Raw genomic sequence first — 26,161 nt, 5'->3', positions numbered from 1 at the left:
TATTAAAGCCGGGGAAAAAAGTTCCAAAAAATGTCTCTCTAGCGCCCCCTACAAATTGGACTGGCGACGCCCCTCGCCCAGAATTTTTTTTTGACTTGAAAAAATTCACACATGTCCATCTCCACCTGCTCTACAAAAAAACCTCTCAGACCCATAAAGTCCACCTATGAATATTTTCCGCCATCTTGGATTTTGTGAAAAACACGATTTTGCACTTTTCTACTAAACGCTACGTCTTTTTCATACCAAACTTGGTAGTTATCATCAATGGCACTGGATCATCAATGCTGCATTGAGATTTCTCATTGCGTTGAGGAGATATTGACCAATCAACCTGTTAGGGGCGTGTCTTGTTTTTAAACACTCAGAACATTAAAACTATTTGGACAAACGACTCAAAACTTGGGGTATATGTGCACATAGCATCCCCTAACTTTCAATAAATCAGGCGTCTGATTTGAACAGTAGGGGGCGCTACAGTACTTCGGCCAATTTGCCATTTTCGGCCCATTTATGCTAATTTTAGCATATATTTGCATTTACGCCAAATACTACTACTCCTACAAATTTCAGACAATCGACTTAAATTCTGTTCTAAAGTGATATCAAGACCCTCAGGAGTATGGCTTGTGCGCTCGCAACGTTTTCACTCAACGGCCTTGACGTGACGGCCACCCAAAGACGCGTCTACTTTGAGCTAACCGCTATATGAGAGAAAGCTGTTGTAACTCCTCCATACATGATGCTATTACCCCAATACTCCTCATGCATGATGCCGGTCAAGGCTTGAGGACATGTACATGACAAATGTTCAGATTGTCATAGCGCCACCTACTGGCAAAAGTAAATCAGCCAAACGGCATCGGATTTACATCTAATTTACATGACCTGGTCTACTCTTCACATAGAGAAACATGATGTGTGTGTGTACTGACTGTGTTCTGAGTGTGTGTGCGTGTGTACTGACTGTGTGTGTGTACTGAGTGTGAGTGTGTGAGTGTGAGTGTGAGAGTGTGATTGTGTGTGTACTGAGTGTGTCATCATCGACCCTGCTTTCAACCGACCTGATCAGTAAATCACATCGTACCTTATTCATGAAATATAAAACATATTCATGGTACCTCATTGCTTAAATATAAGATACTTATATATTCATAGAAACCTACTAGCGCCACCTACTGGCCAAACTAAATATACCAAACTGCATCCCATTTACATGCAATTTAAATCACCTGGTCTACTCTTCACGTACAGAAACATGATGCACAGTATATGTTCACATTGTCGTAGCGCCGCCTACTGGCCAAAGGAAATCAGCCAAACAGCATCGGATTTAAATAAAAATGACAGCGCCCAATTGCATGCTGGGTAACGCTCGCGCACAAAACAAAACCGACCGGAAGACACGCCACACAAACAGCTGTTCGCCGCCCAACGCTGAGACAGTCTTTCCCAGCATGCCTTTCGCCCGTGTAATTTGGAACCATGACGGATGCCAGTGACGCTGAAACCTAAGTAGCTCTACTGCGCTGCCAGGATTAAACTGTAAACATTAATTGCTGGTCCCTGCTCTTGTTGAGGCCATGCATTGGTTTGGCCGTTTTTTTTGCCAGTCGGCTACCAGCCGGCTACCCCAAACGTGCCGGGATCCAGCGAGGACCCGTTCACAGCTGCTCGCAGCTTTAATTTTCTTTACATTTCATCCTGAACAGCAACTCACACGTTTACTGTGAGAAAAATGAAAGAGAATCCAAGGAGTCTTTTATTTTGATAAGCAGACAGGAAACACGTTGAGAGAAAATGTTGTTTTTGTTAATAGACTTCTATACAACCAGAGGAGTCGCCCCCTGGTGGTCAGGAGAGAGAATGCAGCTTTACACATGGAGTCTGACCTGGTCGGCGTATTTCAGCTTGAGGCAGGAGATGACTTGACCCTCCAGCTCGCTGTCGGCCGTCGCCTTGTTCAGGATCGTCTGGCAGAACTTTGGGATGTCGGCTTTACAAGCTTTCCTCAGCACCGGGTTCAGCCTGTAGTCTGAGAACACACACACAATACAGCAGCTGTACACTGTGTGTGTGTGTGTGTGTGTGTGTGTGTGTGTGTGTGTGTGTGTGTGTGTGTACCTGTGTTCTGGGTGATCTGTCTCTTGGTGATGATCTGTTTGCATTTAGGGTCCATGAGCTCGCTGTTCTTGTTCTGCTTCAAACACTGAAGAACGTTCTTCCCCTCCGACTCCGAACAGAACCGCTAAAGAAAACAAAAAAACTGATCACGTGGTACTGGTTTTACTGGTCTGGTTTTACTGGTCTACCATTATCACGTTGTACTGGCTTTACTGGTCTGGTTTTACTGGTCTACCATTATCACGTTGTACTGGCTTTACTGGTCTGGTTTTACTGGTCTACCAGTATCACGTTGTACTGGCTTTACTGGTCTGGTTTTACTGCCTACCAGGATCATGTGGTACTGGTTTTACTGGTCTACCAGGATCATGTGGTACTGGTTTTACTGGTCTACCAGGATCATGTGGTACTGGTTTTACTGGTATACCAGGATCACGTGGTACTGGTTTCACTGCCTACCCGGATCATGTGGTACTGGTTTCACTGCCTACCCGGATCATGTGGTACTGGTTTCACTGCCTACCCGGATCATGTGGTACTGGTTTTACTGGTCTACCCGGATCACGTGGTACTGGTTTCACTGCCTACCCGGATCATGTGGCACTGGTTTTACTGGTCTACTAGGATCACGTGGTACTGGTTTCACTGCCTACCCGGATCATGTGGCACTGGTTTTACTGGTCTACCCGGATCACGTGGCACTGGTTTCACTGCCTACCCGGATCATGTGCTTGCAGACCCTCATCAGCTGGTAGTCCAGCTCTGGATCCACCATCTCCACCTCCTGCAGCTTGAAGATCCGCTGGTGGCAGCGCTGAGTCAGCTGACGCTTGTTCTCCTTCAGACACTCGATGACCTGCAGAGACAGAACCAGAACGTCTGAGAACACGTGACGCAGAACGTCTGAGAACACGTGACGCAGAACGTCTGAGAACACGTGACGCAGAACGTCTGTTTTTAATCAGACTAAAGGTCAAAGGGAACCCGCTGACCTGAGCGTTCCCGAAGGCCACGTTCTGGCACAGCCGGGTGATGTCCTGCTTACAGGAGTCGTACAACTCCGGCTCCAGACGGATGTCCTCCGACTGTAGAGAGGAAGAGGAGGAAGAGGAAGAGGAGGATCAGGGGGCTACAGAGGAACACTGAGATGAGATGAAACCTCGTGATCACATTGGGTTCGTTTCAACGGCTCACGAGTCGTGCACGAAACCCCAAAACATTAAAAACGAGTGTAAAGACGAAGAAGGCGAAGACGAGCACAGGATGTCGCTCATGAAGAGGAGGGTGAGCTTTTGGGGATTGTGATTAGAACTTCTCTCTCGTATATACTCTTGTATAAAAAGGCAATAAAGTATTAAAAGTGTTGTAAAGAAACAAGAATATGAATATCATGTAAACTATTTGATTTGGCTGCAAAATATCAAGTATATATAGTTTCTAAAGAGTCTAAAAAAAAACTCCCTCCCCCATGAGAGAACGTACCATCTCCACCTCCCCCCCACCCCCCCGTTAGAGAACGTACCATCTCCCCCCCCCGTAAGAGAACGTACCATCTCCACCTCCCCCCCGTAGGAGAACGTACCATCTCCACCTCCCCCCCCCGTAGGAGAACGTACCATCTCCACCTCCCCCCCCGTAAGAGAACGTACCATCTCCACCTCCCCCCCGTAAGAGAACGTACCATCTCCACCTCCCCCCGTAAGAGAACGTACCATCTCCACCTCCCCCCCCGTAGGAGAACGTACCATCTCCACCTCCCCCCCCGTAAGAGAACGTACCATCTCCATCTCCCCCCCCGTAAGAGAACGTACCATCTCCATCTCCCCCCCGTAGGAGAACGTACCATCTCCACCTCCCCCCCCCCCCCGTAAGAGAACGTACCATCTCCATCTCCCCCCCGTAGGAGAACGTACCATCTCCATCTCCCCCCCGTAGGAGAACGTACCATCTCCACCTCCCCCCCCGTAGGAGAACGTACCATCTCCACCTCCCCCCCCGTAAGAGAACGTACCATCTCCACCTCCCCCCCCGTAAGAGAACGTACCATCTCCACCTCCCCCCGTAAGAGAACGTACCATCTCCACCTCCCCCCCCGTAGGAGAACGTACCATCTCCACCTCCCCCCCCGTAGGAGAACGTACGATCTCCACCTCCCCCCCGTAGGAGAACGTACGATCTCCACCTCCCCCCCTGTAAGGGAACGTACCATCTCCATCTCCCCCCCCGTAGGAGAACGTACGATCTCCACCTCCCCCCCTGTAAGAGAACGTACCATCTCCATCTCCCCCCCCGTAGGAGAACGTACCATCTCCACCTCCCCCCCCGTAGGAGAACGTACCATCTCCACCTCCCCCCCCGTAGGAGAACGTACGATCTCCACCTCCCCCCCGTAGGAGAACGTACGATCTCCACCTCCCCCCCTGTAAGAGAACGTACCATCTCCATCTCCCCCCCCGTAGGAGAACGTACCATCTCCACCTCCCCCCCCCCCCGTTAGAGAACGTACTATCTCCACCTCCTCCACCCGCAGCTGTTTGCGACACTTGATGGAGACCCGATGCTCTTTGGCGTCCTGCAGGGTGTCGTTCCTCACCGTGGTGCTGAGGCAGATCACCACGTCTACCCTGAAGAGAGGGGGGACGGAGGGGAGAGAGAGAGAGTGTAAATATTTTTTATATATATTCTGCCCAAAGGTCCACAAAGAAGAATAAAGATGTCTTTGAGGTAAACGGTGAGTTACTTCTTCTTGATGTTGGGACACAGCTTGAGGACGTCCTCCTTACAGGCCGTCTTGAACTTATAGGAGAAACGGAAGTCTTTGATCTGAATCTGTGGGGGAGAGAGAGAGAGAGACACACACACACACACACACACACACACACACACACACACACACACACACACACACACACACACACACACACACACACACACACACACACACACACACAGAGAGAGCAGTTCGTCAGCAACGAGTTCAGCAGGAAACACGACCATAATGTCTCTCATATCAACGAGCTTGGACACGGATGCTATCTTTAATATCTTTGGACAGGTCATCTTTAATATTTCCTCCTGAGATCATATTTCCTGTCGGGTGAAGAGCTCCTCGTCTCTCACCAGCTGGAAGTGCGTCACGCCCACAGAACACTTCTCGTTCATCTCCTTCTGGTGTTTGTTCTGCACCAGACACTCCATCAGGTCACCGCTGTTGATCTGGTTATCTGCTACCTCCTGAAGGAGGGAGGGAGGGAGGGAGAGGGAGGGAGAGGGAGGGGGAGAAGCATTTAGTTACTTAAATGCCTGATAAATCACAGTAAATATTAAATATTGCCGCATAGCAGTTCTACTCTGTGGGATAATTAATATAATCTCAGTGTACATGAGGTCATATACAGTGTACATGAGGTCATGTGACCCAGCTCTCTCCCCCATGTTAGTGCATGAACTGCTCTCTGCTGCCCCCGGTGGACTGGAGGGCCTGGAGCTCACTCACATGGCAGTAGGTCTGGATGACGGGTTCACAGGCCTGCATCAGCAGCGCCTCGATCTGGATATCCTGAGGACGACAACAGGGTCAGTGAGACAAATCTGCAGCGAGGGAACAGTCCATAACTTTAGCGACAAATCCAGAGGGCAGGTTCCTTCCCAGCGCTGCTGCTTTAGAAATAAAGTCAAGACGATGGCATGAAAAGTAAGTCACCAAGTTGCAACATTGTAGAAGATGTCGCCTTACAACGTTACAATGCAACAAGATGTCGTCTTACAACGTTACGATGCAACAAGATGTCGTCTTACAATGTTACGATGTAACAAGATGTTGTTTTACAACGTTACAATGCAACAAGATGTTGTTTTACAACGTTACAATGCAACAAGATGTCGTCTTACAACGTTACAATGCAACAAGATGTCGTCTTACAACGTTACGATGCAACACGATGTCGCCTTACAACGTTACAATGTAACAAGATGTTGTTTTACAACGTTACAATGCAACAAGATGTTGTTTTACAACGTTACGATGCAACAAGATGTCGTCTTACAACGTTACGATGCAACAAGATGTCGTCTTACAACGTTACAATGCAACAAGATGTCGTCTTACAACGTTACGATGCAACAAGATGTCGTCTTACAACGTTACGATGCAACAAGATGTCGTCTTACAATGTTACAATGTAACAAGATGTTGTTTTACAATGTAACAAGATGTTGTTTTACAACGTTACGATGCAACAAGATGTCGTCTTACAATGTTACAATGTAACAAGATGTTGTTTTACAATGTAACAAGATGTTGTTTTACAACGTTACAATGCAACAAGATGTTGTTTTACAACGTTACGATGCAACAAGATGTCGTCTTACAATGTTACGATGTAACAAGATGTTGTTTTACAATGTAACAAGATGTTGTTTTACAACGTTACAATGCAACAAGATGTCGTCTTACAACGTTACGATGCAACAAGATGTCGTCTTACAACGTTACAATGCAACAAGATGTCGTCTTACAACGTTACGATGCAACAAGATGTCGTCTTACAACGTTACGATGCAACAAGATGTCGTCTTACAATGTTACAATGTAACAAGATGTTGTTTTACAATGTAACAAGATGTTGTTTTACAACGTTACAATGCAACAAGATGTTGTTTTACAACGTTACAATGCAACAAGATGTTGTTTTACAACGTTACGATGCAACAAGATGTTGTTTTACAACGTTACGATGCAACAAGATGTCGTCTTACAATGTTACGATGTAACAAGATGTTGTTTTACAATGTAACAAGATGTTGTTTTACAACGTTACAATGCAACAAGATGTTGTTTTACAACGTTACAATGCAACAAGATGTCGTCTTACAACGTTACGATGCAACAAGATGTCGTCTTACAACGTTACAATGCAACAAGATGTCGTCTTACAACGTTACGATGCAACAAGATGTCGTCTTACAACGTTACGATGCAACAAGATGTCGTCTTACAACGTTACAATGCAACAAGATGTCGTCTTACAACGTTACAATGTAACAAGATGTTGTTTTACAACGTTACGATGCAACAAGATGTCGTCTTACAATGTTACAATGTAACAAGATGTTGTTTTACAATGTAACAAGATGTTGTTTTACAACGTTACGATGCAACAAGATGTCGTTTTACAATGTTACAATGTAACAAGATGTTGTTTTACAACGTTACAATGCAACAAGATGTCGTCTTACAATGTTATAAGATGTCGTCTTACAATGTTACAATGTAACAAGATGTTGTTTTACAATGTAACAAGATGTTGTTTTACAACGTTACGATGCAACAAGATGTCGTTTTACAATGTTACAATGTAACAAGATGTTGTTTTACAACGTTACAATGCAACAAGATGTCGTCTTACAATGTTACAAGATGTCGTCTTACAATGTTACAATGTAACAAGATGTCGTTTTACAATGTAACAAGATGTCGTTTTACAATGTAACAAGATGTTGTTTTACAATGTAACAAGATGTTGTTTTACAATGTAACAAGATGTCGTTTTACAATGTAACAAGATGTCGTTTTACAACGTTACAATGTAACAAGATGTCGTTTTACAACGTTACAATGTAACAAGAATTCGTCGGTTCTGTAGAAACACTTTGCTTTCACCAGATCAGAACTGTGCTGAAGAGCAGAAAACTGTAAAAGGTGGATCAGAATTAAACAAGCCTCCTGAAGCAGCTCAGAGTGTTGCATTATGGGTAGCCGCAGCAGCTGGCGGCGGGTTACCTCAGACTCCAGCTCCGTCAGGTTGCCCACCACGTCCCTGCAGTCGGACACCAGGTCCTCCAGGTGGTCCTGCAGACACTCCAGCTCCTGGCCCGTCTCCGTCTTCTCGCTGCACCACTTCCCCAGGTCGGTCATGCAGCGCCGCTGCAGCTCCGGGTCCAGCTTCACGTCCAGCGCCCTCTGGTGGAGGATCCGCTGCACCTCCACCTTGCAGTCCCTGGAGAGCTGCAGGGGGGGGGGGGCGACCACAGCGGGTTAGAGACCAGAGAGGGGGGGGGGGGCCTCAAACTGATACTCCACTTTTATTAATGTCCGTTTATTGAGATGTATGTGATTCACAAGAAGAGATGGCGGCAAATAGGGACGTTCTAGATGAAGCGTCTCAAACTCCATGATCTCTAAACATATCATTCAGATCCTCATTTATACGTTTTATTACAAAAAACATGGAGGAAATGGACCGTTTACAGTATTTTCAGATTTTTCGAGCGATATCCAAATATTTCATGTGTAGAGATTTTAACAGGTTGATCCAATGTTCTGTACATTTATTCAAATCAGCACATATTTAAATAAGATAATGCCTCAATTGCATATAAAAAAAAAACGTATTTAGAAAAAAGTCATAGTATAAAAATGGGAAATCTTCGCCATTAGCGTGAGTGCTAGCATGGCTAGCATGCTACCGCTAGTCGGTCACCGCTAGCGGTTTGAGTTTACGTTAACCTGCAGCTAGATATCGTCGTCAGGATATTAACCCACTTCTTTTAATAACGTTCACTGATAAGTAGCATTCTTACCACGGACAGTGGAAAACCGTGTTGTTGTTTTTTGGAGACAAACGGCTCCTTTAAATCCAGATTGAAGACTTTTATTTGCCTTTAATTTAACCAAATATAAGGATATTAATACATTTCTGCATTTCACGACTTTATATTATTTCTTAAACTGCAACGTTTATTATATTTTTAGCTTTATAATGTTTTACTGACTGTTTTTAAATGTTTAAATGACAGTTTTTTAATTTTGTATGATGTTTTGATGCTTTAAATGTTTTTCAAAAGTTTCCTTTACATTTTTCTGCCTGCCGCTCGTCTTCGTGAGGAAGGAAACAACAACATTTGTGCACATTTTCAAGCCTTTGACCCTCGAACAATATATGTATATTTGAGTGGAGTATCACTTTAAGGACGACCAACACGTCCGATTATTAAAATCAAAGAATTTAATCCACTCCAGTTGATTAATCTGCATCGATTCTTCACGTCACTTTTCACACAATTAATCTTTAACAATCAGCTTCACATGCAGCGACATTAGACCAGAATTACAGTGCAATCACTTCCCCTACAAACCACCAGCCACCACGACAGGAAGGACCAGTTTCCTGTGATTACCATCATCACCACCATCATCAGTTCAGCAGCACGACGTACTCACAGTCAAACCCTGGCTTCCTGCTTCAGACTCCCCACTGAGGAGCTACGAGGACATTCTCTGGTCAGTGAGGAAGTTCACAGACTTCCTGTTTATTTACTCAAATCTTTACTTTTATTCTGCACACTGAACACTTAGAATACAAATGTGTGAAGAGTCTTGAAACTTTCAAAATACTTTCCAACCCTTCCTTCTAAGGGACTTCAGCTTTTAAAACGAGTGTCGTTTTGAAGGAGAAGGCCGCTAAGTGGGCTGGAACGTGAACTTTTAGGGAAACTCTGCGTCATTTACGTCCACTAAAAACACTTGATGTTGCCACTGAGACTCGGATTGTTATTTTAAGTGGATGAACGCATCGTGGAAAGAACTCCTTTGTTATTCTGTATGAACGCGTCTCGCTGAAGGAGAAGTCTCGCTCTTGGTGATTTGTTGCCGGAAGACAACGGCGGAGAGAATAGTTTAAGAGGATTGTTTAAGAGGATTGTTTAAGAGGATTGTTGCGTCAGAGGACAGAAAGCGCCGTCTAAAAAATGTTCATCGTCACGGCTGAATATTAAGCCGATTTCAACAATATGGCTTCAGCACGAACATGTTAAGAACGAGACTTCTCAGAGCGAAACGCACAAAGAACAAACAAACGGAGGTCAAGCGAAGAAGATTATTGGATTTTCTTTGTTTGATGATAATGCTCATAATAACAATCTGAGAACAACGAGCTCTTTTAGTGGACGTCAATGGCGGTGAGGCGTTTAGCGGCTGTCATCTGCAGCCTTCTCCTTCAATACTGGACCAATTTAAAAAACTGTTGTCCCCATTACCCTGAGAAACATTAGAAAACTAGGTTGTAAAACACCACAGACTCCCATCAGTTAAAGAGCTTAAAGGGGCTGTAACAAAACAGATGGTCATTATAATGATCTATTAATGAATCAAGTGTCAGTGCTGCTCACAGTGTTTAAAATACATTTAAAAACTACATTTGAAGAATTCAAAAACTCAAGATAATCCCTCAGACCACGAGGTGAACAGATTCAGTGTTTTCTCCAGTTGGTAGAACATATTCCAGAATAAGGAGTAGATAAAGTCTGGGCTCACCCTGCGGCCCTGCTCCACGGAGCGGTAGGCGTGGCGGTAAAGGCAGGAGAAGATGGCGCCGGGCGGCATCATCTCGCTGGTCTCGTTCCAGCCGTGCGTGTGGCAGAGCCGGGCGGCGTCGCCCTGACACTTCTTATACAGGATGGGGTCCAACCTGGCAACCGGGGGAGGAGTCAGACACTCGGACCGTCGACCGGAGCGCTTTGCCGTATTACCGACAACCGTTCGTTCAAGAGAACGCCGTTGACGCCCATCAACATCAGAACCAACTTTACATAAACTTTGCATGCAGCTTATTTGCTAAAGATGTGAGGGAAATGAAACGCAGAGTTCATTTGATTTGTTAAAGTCCTTCTTTTAAGCTTAGTTAGATATCTAAATAAAGTCAATGAGGGGTTGATGTCTGTTTTTCTTCCATAGATCGTCTTCTTTCATTCTATAACACATTTATTTTACTACTAAATTCACCAATAGTTACCATTACATAACACATCATTTGCATATTTTAAACACAACATTTCAGAAAACTTTCAGTGGTGAAGTTTCATGGATATCTATGAGGTAATACGTTAAACCCCTTTGACTTTGAAATTATTAAATATGTTCATATTATTATATATAAATGTGGAACGACGCCAGCGCTTTAGCAGCCACATAACTTACTTCCTGTCTTCACGTAAACAGGAAGCAGTACCACCTAGTTTCTGACCTCAGATTTATTGGGACTTTATTTTGATGCGTTGCTTCCACAAGCAGCTTCTAAACTGTTTATGTTTCATAACTACGCTGCAGGACGAGCGGGACTCACTTCCAGTCTCGGGCGATGAAGTACTGCAGCTCCAGCAGCCGGTGCTCACAGTCCTCCACCATCTTCTCCGTGTACAGGTGCTCCATCAGACACGACAGGATCCTGCAGCGCAAACGTTACACTTCTAAAACAGACCGCTTTTATTTTGAAAAACATAAAGTACTGTTATGTTTGTCTGTGCACTTTATTTAAGTTGTACATTCTATTGAAAATGTCATGCTCCTATTTCTTTGTGTTTATTGTTATGCACCACCTGCCACATGTGGTACGTGAAAACATACATAGTTTAAATCAGACACATTTATTGCTGAGAAAAAACTAACATAAACTTCTTTCTTTTAATCAGATTGAGTGAAACTGAACTCTGCGTCTTTGCATCAGAGAATAAAAAGAAAACAATGATAAAAAATTAAAAAATGTAAATGAGATGAATGTAAATATTGAGCAGAATCACAGGAGGATCACAAACTAAAATTAAACATTTACGTCTTTAAATCCCGAGTTATAACCGTCATATTTTCATCTTTACGACGGTCCTTGAACACATCGTGTGTGACGAACAAGTTAACACAGAGAGGCTGTTGAAATGTGAATAGTTTAACATTTAAAATATAAAACACTTTGAAACATGTAGGCTATAACGATTCCAGTGATTTCTAATGAAAGAGGTTGTAAATAATAATAATAATAATAATAATATTATTATATAGACTCACATGGGGTCTCCGCTGCGGATGTGTTTGCAGGCGGTCTGGATGACGGAGTCGCAGGCCTCGTTGAGCGCTCGGTCGATGCGGTAGTCGGCTCCGGGGTCGGCTTCCTGGATCAGACTCTGGAGCTGAAGGTGGAAGACAACAACAACAACAAAGTCAACAACAACGACAACGTCAACAACAACAGCTCCCGTCTCTGGGCGGTTTGATTTGTTTTCACGCTGAGTGTAACAAGGCTCCGACCGATCACATTGAGACAAAATATGAATAAATAAATATAAATATATAAATAATTATGTTTTTTTAAATGTATATATATATTTTGTAGTCATATATATTTATTTATGTAATATGTAAAAATACATAAGATAGAGATTTTTTATATATATATAAATACAAAATAAAAAAATCATAATTAAATATATATATATATGAATATGAATATATATATATATGAATATTCATATATATATATGAATATATATATATATATGAATATATATATATGATATATATATATGAATATATATATATATATATATATATATATATATATATGAATATATATATATATATATGAATATATATATATATATATATATGAATATATATATATATATATATATATGAATATATATATATATATATATATATATGAATATATATATATATATATATATGAATATATATATATATATATATATGAATATATATATATATATATATATATATATATATATATATATATATATGAAAATATATATATCAAAAACAATATATACATATATAAATAAAAAGAAAAAATACATATAAATAAAAAATAAAAAAAATATACAAAATCTATTAAATATATATACATTTTTTATTTATATATATTTTTTCTTTTTAGTCAAAAATATATATAAATACGAATAAAAGAAATATATAAATATGAATACAAAATAAAACAAATCTTAAATCATTATATATATATATAAATAAATAAATATGCGACTCACCGCCTTCTGGCAGTTGGGGTCGATGGAGCCCACGTCCCCGCGGCTGACCTTCATGAGGCAGTGCAGCGTGCGGCCCTTGCGGTGGAGGCCGGAGCAGTGGCCCTCGATCTCGCTGCGGCAGTGAAGCACGATCTCCGGACTCAGAGAGAAATCCTCCATCAGCATCCGGCGGTAGTCCATCATCTCGCCCTGACACTCGCCGCTGACCACGCGGCCTGCAGGCACGAGGGAGAGGGGATATTACTGGGAGAAGCTAACAGCAGCTAACGGAAGCAAAAAGAAGCCAACAGCAGCTAGCAGAAACTAACAGCAGCTAACATAAACTAACAGCAGCTAACAGCAGCTAACATAAACTAACAGCAGCTAACAGCAGCTAACATAAACTAACAGCAGCTAACAGCAGCTAACGGAAGCAAAAAGAAGCCAACAGCAGCTAGCAGAAACTAACAGCAGCTAACATAAACTAACAGCAGCTAACATAAACTAACAGCAGCTAACATAAACTAACAGCAGCTAACAGCAGCTAACGGAAGCAAAAAGAAGCCAACAGCAGCTAACATAAACTAACAGCAGCTAACAGCAGCTAACAAACTAACAGCAGCTAACAGCAGCTAACGGAAGCAAAAAGAAGCCAACAGCAGCTAGCAGAAACTAACAGCAGCTAACATAAACTAACAGCAGCTAACATAAACTAACAGCAGCTAACATAAACTAACAGCAGCTAACATAAACTAACAGCAGCTAACGGAAGCCAATAGAAGCCAACCGCAGCCAACAACAGCTAACAACTTCTGTTAGTCAACAGTTGCTTCTTATTAAAGACATTTAATCATTTTTCAAAATGCTGAATTGTGGCTTTACAGATTCAGGAAAAAAATATTTATATTAAGATTCTTTTTATTTCCCATTTCTCTATTTTTCTAAATAAAAACACACAATTCAAAGTAAATAAAATAAAAGTTCTTTTAATTTAAAAAATATTTATAGTCGTTCTTGATGTCGCTGAGTGGAGCCTGAACACATCATCATGTAACTGAAATGAACCGCTGCTGGTTCACCGTTAGCGGTGCTGCTAACGTTACTAGCTCTCCTCCTGTTGGTTCTCCGTTAGCGGTGCTGCTAACGTTACTAGCTCTCCTGTTGGTTCTCCGTTAGCGGTGCTGCTAACGTTACTAGCTCTTCTCTGTTGGTTCTCCGTTAGCGGTGCTGCTAACGTTACTAGCTCTCCTCCTGTTGGTTCTCCGTTAGCGGTGCTGCTAACGTTACTAGCTCTCCTGTTGGTTCTCCGTTAGCGGTGCTGCTAACGTTACTAGCTCTTCTCTGTTGGTTCTCCGTTAGCGGTGCTGCTAACGTTACTAGCTCTCCTCCTGTTGGTTCTCCGTTAGCGGTGCTGCTAACGTTACTAGCTCTCCTCCTGTTGGTTCTCCGTTAGCGGTGCTGCTAACGTTACTAGCTCTCTTGTTGGTTCTCCGTTAACAGTGCTGCTAACGTTACTAGCTCTCCTCCTGATGGTCTAAACACTGATTAGTGATTAGTTGTTTAAGTCACATGACCAGAGACCAGAGAAACATCCATGACGTCCTGATCACATGATGTACTGGATATTGGAGGAGAACCTTTATTGACTCTGATGTTAAACCGTTTAATCAATCGGAGGTCCACATGCGTGCAGAACCGCCAGAGGTCCGTTTCACCACCATTTATTTTATTGCTGCACTTAGGCTGCTGCAGGAAGCAAAGTGGCAACCACATTGCGGCAACCTCATTGCTTCTTTTTCCACCCTTTTCTCGCTGGCCGACCCGGGGACTGACCTCTGTGCACGGCGGACTCCAGACACAGCAGCAGGTAGGAGAGCCTCGCCTCCCGGGCTCGCGGCATGTTGCTGTCGGCGCTGCAGCGGTACTTCCTCAGGTCCGACTTGCAGGCTTTGGCCAGCGAGTAGCTCACCTTGTAGTCCTGAGCGATCAGCTTCTGCCTGGTGGTCAGCGCCTCGCGGCACTGAGGACGGGAGGTTTATTTAATATTAACATCTTACAGGGGTCATACACATGCTGACCAATGCACTTTAAAGCAAATGTCATGACAAACATTTAGTGAAATCTGGGTGTAAACAGTAAAAAGTGAGTAAATGTAGTATTTAAACTAACAATGAGAACACAAAGCATACAGTAAACCTTAAATGACTCAAATGAATGAGACAATACTTTGATTAAAAGAATAAACATTTATATAGATGCCTGTATGTATGCCTGCTTATATTTTGAGTCTCTTTTAAAAGCATATTCATTATTTCAAACTCAGCGTAAATGAACGACATGAACACATGAATATAACACATGTACATGACTTTTACTAAACTTTGGGGATTTTTTTTTTTTTTTTTCAAGGACTTTTCCAGGCCTGGAAATAACCATTTTAAAATTCCATGACTTTTCCAGGTTCTCCATGACCGTAAGAACCTTGGGCTTAAAAATGTTTTGATTAAATTGATGCCTCTGATTGGAAAACAAAAGGGTTTGTTAATTATTTTTTTTACATTTTCCAAAGAAAGTCTAGTGTGGGAAGTTTGGAAAGAAATAAAGTTGCATTCATTTTTAATAGTGAACTTGTTCAAGGTCACACTCACCCTCTCAGACAGCGCCTCCTCAAACTTGTGGTTGAAAAGACATTTGTAAACTCGTCCCTCTCCGGCCAGTGTCTGGAGGAAATAACGATAAAAACACACGTTTATTATTTATTATAAAACATTCACAATCAGGATCCATTAACGCCAGAAGGTTCTGATGCATTCATGATATCAGACTTTATTTATGAAGGAAACGCCTCCATGTGAAGCTTCCTAGAAGAAGTTACTGTTAATCTGAATTAAAAAGTCTTTCTTTCCGTCATCGATTTAATTCTAGAAGACGTTTCACGGAAGATCGTCAACCAAATAATGAAAATAAATAGAACAAACTCACCTTTTCGCAGAAGCGCTCGCGGTCCTCGCGGCAGGCGAAGTACAGGTATCGGTCCAGGTGGAAGTCGTCGGAGGAGAGCTCGGCGACCCGCATGATGGACTTCTTGCAGTCGTCCCGGATGGGGTGCGCCCCCGGCTGCTCCTCGGCCTCCCGCACCAAGCCCTTCTCCAGGCAGGCGATGACCTCGCCCTGGGAGTGGACGTCCTTGTCCCCGGTGCTGATGCTGCCGCAGCGCAGCGCGTTGATGTCCTCTCGGCACTTGTCCATGAAGCCGCAGATCAGCCGGAAGTCGCTGAAGACGATGGTGGTCATCTTGGTGATGTACTGGTTGCACTGGTAGTCGCTGATGTTGCCCCGGTGGTCCACCAGGCAGGACACCAGGAAGCCCTTCCCCAGCTCCTCCGCCGCACACTCTTTGATCTGTTGAGCACAGGGAGCCTCGAGGTCACGCAGGAAGACATCCAAAATATGCAGATTAAAACCTCAAAATGGCGGAGGAGGAAAACGTACGAGGCCGTTGAAACATATTAACCTGAATAAACAAATATATGGAACTGCACAGAATCTCAGAAAATGTAGTGATTTTTTTTTTTTTTTACAGTGGAAGTTTCTAAATAAGATTTAAATGTCTATCGGAAGGAGTAGCAGCACCTTCAGTGGTTGTCCCCGCTAGCTCCCCGCTGTAGCCAGCTAGCGCTGCTGCTAGCTCCCCGCTGTAGCCAGCTAGCGCTGCTGCTAGCTCCCTGCTGTAGTCGGCTAGCTCTGCCGCTAGCTCCCAGACAACCACCAAAGGTAGCGGGACCAGCCCCGGCTCGACGGCCGACTCCGGCAGCAGCAGCAGCAGTAGCAGCGGGGAGTTAGTAGCAGCGCTAGCTAGCTACAGCGGGGAGATAGCAGCAGCGATAGCTAGCTACAGCTAGCGCTAGGTTTGGTTTCAGCGACTGACCTCAGTGATGGTGGTCTTGCAGACCTCGACGGCGACGGACTCAAACTTTGGGTCGGTGGTGAGGTTCAGCTTGTAGTTCCACAGCAGCTGGAGGAGGAAAGAGGAAAGAGATGAGAACCTACGCTTGAGAGCTCGGGTAGAAAGCTAGTAAGTGGCTCTCGAGGTTGTTTTTTTTTAAAAGATAAAAGACTAAAGACAGAACTTTGAGTTTTACAATCCAAGACAGCTCATGAACTTGAGCTTTGTGCGGTTGAAAGCTCCAGAAAAAAGGCCAGTAAGTGGACCTTGAAATAGGATTCGACCCAATTGGAAGACCTCTTCCCCAGATCAATGTTTGAGTGAACGTAGCTCCTGAACTCAACATCCTCTTGCTTGGTGCTTTGAGGATTCACACACACACACACACACACACACACACACGGCATTGAAGGGGAAAAACACAGTGCATGCTGGGAAGTGAGGACACTTACATGGTTGCATTCGGTTGCGATCTCAGTTTCCTGAAAGAGAGGGAGAGAAAAGACAGATTAGAGATGAAGATTGTTTCAATAGACTTCTATACAACCAGAGGAGTCGCCCCCTGGTGGTCAGGAGAGAGAATGCAGCTTTAACACATGAAGCATAGACTTCTATACAACCAGAGGAGTCGCCCCCTGGTGGTCAGGAGAGAGAATGCAGCTTTAACAATGAAGCATAGACTTCTATACAACCAGAGGAGTCGCCCCTTGGTGGTCAGGAGAGAGAATGCAGCTTTAACAATGAAGCATAGACTTCTATACAACCAGAGGAGTCGCCCCTTGGTGGTCAGGAGAGATGATGCAGCTTTAACACACTTTAAAGAATCAGAGAGTAACACAGCGTCTGATTTTCCTACAGTGCAGTGTTGACCTGAAGTAACCGTCTGTTTGCTGGTCGAGACGGAAAGTCAAACGCCTGCTGACCAAACTCCTCCTCTTTAACCAAACCAGAAAAAAACTAAACACTGCTGTGTTCTTAACGTGTGTGTGTGTGTGTGTGTGTGTGTGTGTGTGTGTGTGTGTGTGTGTGTTGGCCGCACCACAGGCCAGAAATAGGCCGCCTGTGTGTGAGGTTGAATATTCATGCACGTTCTATTTGCAGTGAACTTTACACACAAGTGTCACAAAGACAGCTCTTCACACAGACAGTGAACGCACCGTCACCGCTCACTGAGGAAGAGGAGGGAGAGGAGGAAGAGGAGGGCGTCAACAGCACAGCGGTGACTCAGTGGTCATCTGAGGTCAAACCAAATTAAATAAATAAAAAAGGTCCTGTGGATGTGACCCAGACCGACCCGACACACAAGCAGACCGCTGATCACATAGCAAAGGCCTTTTGTTAGATTCCTGTGTGCTTCTGGACCCCAGGGGAGGACCCCGCCCCTGTACCCCGCCTCTGCACCCCACCCCTGCACCCCGCCTCTGCACCCCGCCTCTGCACGCGCTCAGTCCGCCTCTGGACCCGATGACATCATCACCGTCCACAAAGGGACTCATGTGGGCGGCCGAGTGCTTCAGAGAGAGAACTTCTCACTTGTTTAATCAGAAGTTTAGTTTTTCTCTGCATTATAAAAGTTCTGCTCCTCTTTGGAAACAGAACCATCAGGACTAGAAGTAGAGAACTAGAACACGTCTTCAGTGCAGAATAACAGTCAGAATCATATAAAATCATAAAAAGTACTGTAATCTTTAAATCCAACACGTTTCAACGTGTTTCTGGAGGCTCTACCTGCTATGAATATTAAACTATTCTAACTTTTACAGCCTCTCTGAGTGAACTTCAGGAAGTGAACACGGAGCAAAGTTTCTCTGATTTGTTGTCACATGACTGTTGGTCTCAGGTGAATCATTCATGGTGTCATAGTTTCACTGGGCAGATCAGAATTTTATGTTTTTTACAGAATCTGATTAAAGTAAACAGATTATTTGTGACGAGATTTTAAATGAGACGTGTAGAATAAAATATTTGTGTTAAGCTCAGTTTCTTCGCCACACGTGATGTGTTCAAGGACCGTCGGAACGATGACAATCACATCTTCTGGCCGTGATAAACTGGGTCGATTATGAACAAAAAAACAGCCGAAAGCTGTAAAAACAAAGAGCGGCGCCGTGGCAACAGGATGTGATGCGTTCAGGTGAATCAGACAAACGGCGGATTTAAATCCAACTTTAGAGGCGAATGTGCGTCAAACTCTGTGTGCAGCTGTTGGAGAGCAACACAAAACCAACACACCCTTTCAGTCACACTGGAGCAGTTAACACTCTGAGAGAGAGAGAGAGAGAGAGAGAGAGAGAGAGACGTCCGTCTCAATTAATCGCTGCAGCTAAATGAAACTTAATCAGTTCTCCCTGATTTTCGTCTTGGGAAAAACCGGCATGAGGTTGAGCTATAATTGGATGTGGGTGAGAGGAAGAGACAACGTGACACGTGAAGTGATGGAGGGAGAGAATCCAGAGAGAGAGAGAGAGAGAATCCAGAGAGAGAGAGAGAGAGAGAGAGAGAGAGAGAGAGAGAGAGAGAGCAAGAGCACAGCTTCTACTTCATCATCGTCTGATGAGCATCACTTACGATCGATTTTAAAAAAACTCAAAATGAAATTTGACAAATCATAACCCTTACATAGCCCTTTATAAAACTTACATAGCCCTTCCTAACCATCCATAACCCTCCATGAACACAGCCTGCATTCTCATCTTTGAATAATGGATATTTGTTTAATCTATAAAATGGCAAAACAACTTTGGAAAAAAAAACAACGCTGTCACAATTGATCTTAAGAGATGAAGTCTTTGTCATCAACGATCCAAAAGCTTTGTTGCCTCCAGAGGTTTATCAAATTAAAATAGAGACAAACAGCAAAGATGTTGGGCAACAGAGAGGCTGGGCCCGGTTGCCAAGTTGGTGCAAAAATCCCCCAAATCGTGTAGGAAAAAAGAAAAGCAGCGATCTTTACATTTGAGACGGCATCACCAGCTTTATGCGTCAGGTATATTTTTGAGGAGATTTCTTTGCCTGCAAAATTAGATTACATTTTCGCCTCATTGACAGAAATTCCAGAGTTTGAGCTCGAAATGTCGGCAACAAGCGAGAAAAGCTTTCAACCGGCCGATCAAAAGAAGAAAAACAAACATGGCCGACTGGCGGCAGCAAACATCTGGCCGGGCCGTCAGGTGTGCGACAGATGTGTGTTTTCAGAAGGAGTGTTTTATAAGAGATATGTAGAATAAAATGTTGTAAAATGTTACGCTTAGTTTCGGCTGCTTCTTGTGACGGAGGCGTTCACACCTGATGTGTTCAAGGACCGTCGGAAAGATGAAAACCTGGCGATGGTGACAGTCTTCGCGGCTTCTGGCTGGGATGAACGCCGTCGTTACGGCGCTCGTTCTAAAAAGACAACGTGCTTTAACGGCGGTTAAATTACCGGCAACGTGTCCGTTATCACACTTTGGATAAATGAGTCTGAACCGACACCAAGAGGAACCTTTTCCTCCTTCATGTGCAGAAGAACATGCATCAAGAAAACTGGAAGGTCTTTGTTTAGCATAATGCAAAAGCAGCAGCGTACTTTCCTCCAGAAAAGCTGAAATGTTTTGGTTCCTCCAGGACGAGCAGCAGTACGTTATATTTTAGGAAAAGACACAGAGGGACATGCACTTGGTCCTCTCTTAGCATATAGAGCATCGGAACCTCCGTTCTGTCAAAGTGAAGACGGCACCGGACACAAGGAGGCTTCACGCGGCCGACAGGCCAGAGAGAAAACCCTCCTCCTCCTCCTCCTCCTCCTCCTCCTCCTCCTCCTCCTCCTCCTCCTCCCGAGGCTCTGCACCACGTACACAAAACCACAGCAGGACCGGCAGCAGGGGGGTGGAGGCCGGAGACACAAACATGTGACGAGTCTAAAAGCAGCTCTCGAACCTCAAACCTCGACCAGACGGCAGCAGCACGGCGGCTCGAGGAGGATCGGGGTGGATCATTATGGATCAAGGTGGATCGGGGTGGGTCAAGGAGGATCGGGTGGATCAAGGTGGGTCGGGGGGGATCGGGGTGGGTCAAGGTGGATCGGGGTGGATCGGGTGGGTCGGGGGGGATCGGGGTGGGTCATTATGGATCAAGGTGGATCGGGGTGGGTCAAGGTGAATCGGGTGGATCAAGGTGGGTCGGGGGGGATCGGGGTGGGTCAAGGTGGATCGGGGTGGATCGGGGTGGATCAAGGTGGGTCGGGGGGGATCGGGGTGTGTCAAGGTGGATCGGGGTGGGTCAAGGTGGATCGGGGTGGATCGGGGTGGGTCAAGGTGGATCGGGGTGGGTCAAGGTGGATCGGGGTGGATCGGGTGGGTCAAGGTGGATCGGGGTGGATCAAGGTGGGTCGGGTGGATCAAGGTGGGTCAAGGTGGGTCAAGGTGGGTCAAGGTGGATCATTATGGATCGGGGTGGGTCAAGGTGGATCGGGGTGGATCAAGATGGGTCGGGGTGGATCGGGGTGGGTCAAGGTGGATCAAGGTGGGTCGGGGTGGATCGGGGTGGATCATTATGGATCAAGGTGGATCGGGGTGGGTCAAGGTGGATCAAGGTGGGTCGGGGTGGATCGGGGTGGATCATTATGGATCAAGGTGGATCGGGGTGGGTCAAGGTGGATCAAGGTGGGTCGGGGTGGATCGGGTGGATCAAGATGGGTCGGGGTGGATCAAAGTGGGTCGGGGTGGATCGGGGTGGGTCAAGGTGGATCAAGGTGGGTCGGGGTGGATCGGGGTGGATCATTATGGATCAAGGTGGATCGGGGTGGGTCAAGGTGGATCAAGGTGGGTCGGGGTGGATCGGGGTGGATCGGGGTGGATCATTGTGGAGTTGGAGCTGCATTCATGACAAACCGTGAACACAGAAGAATCAAGCCACTATAATAACTACTTTATATCACCTAAAAAAACTCAAACAAATAGAATGGTAACAATGAGAGAAATATTTACAACAATATCAAGAAAGTGTAGTTGTAACAGATTGTGATATAACGGCGCACACGCAAACACAACTTCAGCTCTACGTCAGAGAATTTAATCAGAACTTCGTCTCGTCAACAGTTCAACCGAAAAAGACAATATTCCATTTACAACAAGGTAAAAACTGAAAAAGGACCAGAGAACAGTTTTCTAACGGTCCGCTCCTCAAGGTTTATGTTCATCTCTTTTCTCCGGCAGCTGCTGGCAACGAAAAGCAGAGCATTTCACGCCGACGTTTCCCACCGGACGTCAACACCGGCAGATAACCGAACCACACGGCTCGCCTCAGCCGCCGTAAGCTCCCAATGAAGCGGCCGGAGGACTCGGAGGTTCTGCTGTTGACAAGCAGCTAACGAGCTAACGAGCTAACGAGCTGAGAGGAGCAGCTGCCGTCCTGCGCTGATCTCTACGCACAAAACAGTCACAAAGCCACCCAGTGACCTGAAAACCAAAACCACGAGTTCAACCGCAGGCCTCAAGATCCTCAGGCTGCGTCCACACTGAAGGTGTCTCCTTCCACACTGAAGGTGTCTCCTTCCACACTCAAGGTGTCTCCTTCCACACTCAAGGTGTCTCCTTCCACACTCAAGGTGTCTCCTTCCACACTGAAGGTGTCTCCTTCCACACTGAAGGTGTCTCCTTCCACACTAAAGATACCTCCTTCCACACTAAAGATACCTCCTTCCACACTAAAGATACCTCCTTCCACACTAAAGATACCTCCTTCCACACTAAAGATATCTAAAAGGTAGTGCTTCATACTTAACAGCTTCCTCTATGAATTCAATGGACAAATGTTGTGAAAAGGTCTAGAAGTTTTATTCGTCCAACTTAGTGAGAAGGCTGCAGGTATTTCTGTTTCTCACAATGAACACTTACAAGTCAAGTGTACTTGATTATGTTCAATAAGTTTGTTCCACACTTGTTTCCTCGCTGTCTCTGCTGGTGGCTGAAGTCTGGAGAACGTTTATGCTTTTGTTCCTTTACCGTTTCTGTGTGAACGTCACAGTGGTTGAAAGTATAGATGAGCGTCTACAAGGAAAGGAAAGTCCTGGAAGCCTCAAGCGTCTGATGGCGCCGCTCTGTGGTTCTGATGACGCCGCTCTGTGGGTCTGATGACGCCGCTCTGTGGTTCTGATGGACGCCGCTCTGTGGGTCTGATGACGCCGCTCTGTGGTTCTGATGGACGCCGCTCTGTGGGTCTGATGACGCCGCTCTGTGGGTCTGATGGCGCCGCTCTGTGGGTCTGATGGAGCCGCTCTGTGGGTCTGATGGAGCCGCTCTGTGGGTCTGATGGAGCCGCTCTGTGGTTCTGATGACGCCGCTCTGTGGGTCTGATGGAGCCGCTCTGTGGGTCTGATGGAGCCGCTCTGTGGGTCTGATGGAGCCGCTCTGTGGGTCTGATGGAGCCGCTCTGTGGTTCTGATGACGCCGCTCTGTGGGTCTGATGGCGCCGCTCTGTGGGTCTGATGGAGCCGCTCTGTGGGTCTGATGGAGCCGCTCTGTGGGTCTGATGGAGCCGCTCTGTGGTTCTGATGACGCCGCTCCATCAACAGCGGCTTCCTCCGCATGTCGGCGGCGGAGCGATAATAAAAATGCAGAATTTAACGACACAACAGCTGCTAATAAACACAACGCCTGCAATCTGTTATCAGCGTCGAATTAACCGGCCAGGCGATCGATATCAAGGCCGATGTCGGTGTTGGACGAGTCAAAAGAAGGACACGTCTGCCGAGAACCGTCTGGCGGCGCATCCGCTTCATTAAGGTGTCCGTGGCCTCGGGGCGAGCTCACAGCCTCCGCCCTCCTCAAACAACCGCTGTGGACCCACTGGAAAGACGATGAATAAATAAATAGCTGCTGCTGGTGAAGTGGAAGAAAGTTACCGGTCATTCAAATTAATTACCGGTTATTAAATTAAACGCTTCAAACTGGCAACATGTTTCCTTTTATTTATCATCACAACTTTACGTTTTTTTTTTTGTGGTAATAATGAGAATATCTTTCGTTTTTGGACCGTTGGGCAAACCAACAAGACAGTTGTGTGATAACATATTGTGTGTGATAACTATTGACTAAACTGGGAACTGATCAGTTACAGCCCTACAGCAAGTGTTCCTGTTTGTTCTGTAAACAGAAAAACGCCCTTTTCTCATAAGTTATTTGACTTTAAACTGGGATCACAGGAACACACTGTGTGGTTTTAACAGTTAAACCTGTTAGACACGTGTGAAACGAAATGCTGTTTCTGCAGGAAATGGAGAGCAGCGACACTGGTATTAAGATCTTTATCTCTTATTTTTCATCATCGTCTTGTGGTAATGTGTTGCCTAAACATGTCAGGACAACATTCACCCTCTGTATGTTGACCAATGGGTTCCATGACTTTAAACCAAATGTCCATGACCAACCAATAGTTTGATTAAAAGAATAAACATTTATATAGATGCCTGTATGTATGCCTGCTTATATTTTCTTTTAAAAGCATATTCATTATTTCAAACTCAGCGTAAATGAACGTCATGAACACATGAATATAACACATTTACATGAACACATGAATATAACACATTTACATGACTATTACTACACTTTAGGGGTTTTATTTTTTTCAAGGACTTTTCCAGGCCTGGAAATAACCATTTTAAAACTCCATGACTCTTCCAGGTTTTCCATGAGCGCAAGAACCCTGCAGATATACACGAAAGGATGAAAGGTTGCCAGGTTGGAGCTGATAACGCGTGTTGTTATACACCATCTACTGTCTCACCTGCACGTTGGCAACATTTGCTAACGTGCAGGTGAGACAGTAGACATGTAATTGTACATGCTAATGAATGCATGTACTCATGCATGTACAAGTGCACATGCATGAGCAGCTGCCAGTCTACATGCCCGTCTCGAGCGTCTCCAGACCGCGTTCATAACGTGCCGGTTTCACGACGTTACGGCTCACCGTGAAGTCACCGACAACAAACCTGGCAACATTTGGTGTTAATCCGTAACTACCGTGTCTTCTGGTGAATTCGGCTCAACCGTCTGGCAGGAAAACGACCCGCACGGCGGCCCCGCAGACGCGTTTGTTCCTCCAGCCCGCACGCCGCTGCTGCGCTTTGGTGCGTTCACGAACCCGCACGTCGTGAAAAAGACACGCAACATTCGTGTCATTGCGTCACGCCGAATGGAAGAGTGGGTCCCGACGAGCTTAAATACGCGTTCAATCTTTTCTCTCCAGTGTGCGACATTTTGAACGCGACGCCGCAGCGTCTAAATTGCTTCGTTTTCGGCGTGACGTTCAGGCTCACGGCGGCGGCCACACGGCGGCACACCCTGCGCCTTCCCCCCGCAGGACGCGTCCCCTCGGCCCGCCAACGTTACCTCCTTCCGGTCCTGGAGGCACTCCAGCACCGCCAGGTTGTTGTTCCACGAGTGCTTGGGGCAGAGTCGGGTCAGGTCCTCCCTGCACACCCCCTCCTCGGCCAACTTCCAGCCGGCAGTGCGCCTCCGCGGCGGCGAGGCCCCGGCGCCCGGGATCCTCTCCGCGGCTGCGGGGAACCCCGCCGCGGGCCCCGGGCCTCCGGCGGGGTTCTGCGGGCTGTCGGCATTCAGGGCGAGTTTGGAAATCGCGTTGTTTTGCCCGTGAATCGGGCGCAAAGACGAGAAGACGCAGATCAAAAGCAGCAGAAGAGGAACACGTATACAGTCCGCCATCTTCACGGAGCCAGTCAGCCTGCTGCTGCGTTCAGGGGCCGTGGGAGATATGAGGACTGGGAGTAGAAGTTGCAGACGGGTTTTTTTCTCTTTTTTTCTTTTCTTTTTTCGAGGATGGCCCTAGGTCTTAGGTATAAATAAATAAATGCATAAAGTAAATGTATAAATAAATACAGGAATAAATACATAATAAATGCTGAAATAAATAAATGTAGAAATACATGATATGTATTTATTTGTCCTTTATTTATTTATATAGACATACATGTATTTATTTCCATATTTATTTCAGCATTTATTTCAGTATTCAAACATTTATTTCAGTATTTTTTTATGTATTCCTGTATTTATTCATACAGTTATTTATGCCTTTATTTATTTATATAAGATAAGATAATTATGTATTATTCCTGCAGCGGGGAACTAACTACACACAATATAACTAATGCTTACGGTATGTATATATGTATAAATGTATATATATATATAAAAAATATATATATATATATATATATATATATATATATATATATATATATATGTATATATGTGCCTGAGTCACATGTCGTGGAAA

General features: G+C 45.0%; 1 protein-coding gene across 1 annotated transcript in view; it reads right to left on the bottom strand.

Moving 5' to 3' along the window:
- Positions 1-25,587, bottom strand: part of glg1a (golgi glycoprotein 1a) — a gene marked incomplete at its 5' end in the record, with an annotated part of 28,472 nt that extends 2,885 nt beyond the window's left edge. The window contains 19 exons of the mRNA XM_079223593.1: positions 1,893-2,035; positions 2,125-2,248; positions 2,843-2,980; positions 3,117-3,209; positions 4,631-4,748; positions 4,865-4,953; positions 5,245-5,358; positions 5,621-5,683; positions 7,907-8,131; positions 10,439-10,592; positions 11,247-11,348; positions 11,963-12,084; positions 12,958-13,172; positions 14,770-14,956; positions 15,585-15,656; positions 15,919-16,338; positions 16,865-16,951; positions 17,335-17,364; positions 25,255-25,587. Of these exons, the coding sequence (XP_079079719.1) occupies positions 1,893-2,035; positions 2,125-2,248; positions 2,843-2,980; positions 3,117-3,209; positions 4,631-4,748; positions 4,865-4,953; positions 5,245-5,358; positions 5,621-5,683; positions 7,907-8,131; positions 10,439-10,592; positions 11,247-11,348; positions 11,963-12,084; positions 12,958-13,172; positions 14,770-14,956; positions 15,585-15,656; positions 15,919-16,338; positions 16,865-16,951; positions 17,335-17,364; positions 25,255-25,587 (2,829 nt within the window). The remainder of the gene's footprint in view (positions 1-1,892; positions 2,036-2,124; positions 2,249-2,842; positions 2,981-3,116; positions 3,210-4,630; positions 4,749-4,864; positions 4,954-5,244; positions 5,359-5,620; positions 5,684-7,906; positions 8,132-10,438; positions 10,593-11,246; positions 11,349-11,962; positions 12,085-12,957; positions 13,173-14,769; positions 14,957-15,584; positions 15,657-15,918; positions 16,339-16,864; positions 16,952-17,334; positions 17,365-25,254) is intronic.
- Between the last annotated feature and the right edge of the window lie 574 nt (positions 25,588-26,161).

Source organism: Taurulus bubalis (assembly GCF_910589615.1).
Source record: "Taurulus bubalis genome assembly, chromosome: 9".
NCBI classification, from domain to species: Eukaryota; Metazoa; Chordata; class Actinopteri; order Perciformes; family Cottidae; genus Taurulus; species Taurulus bubalis.
Note: the sequence above shows the minus strand (reverse complement) of the source record. Positions and strands in the feature narration are given on the sequence as shown.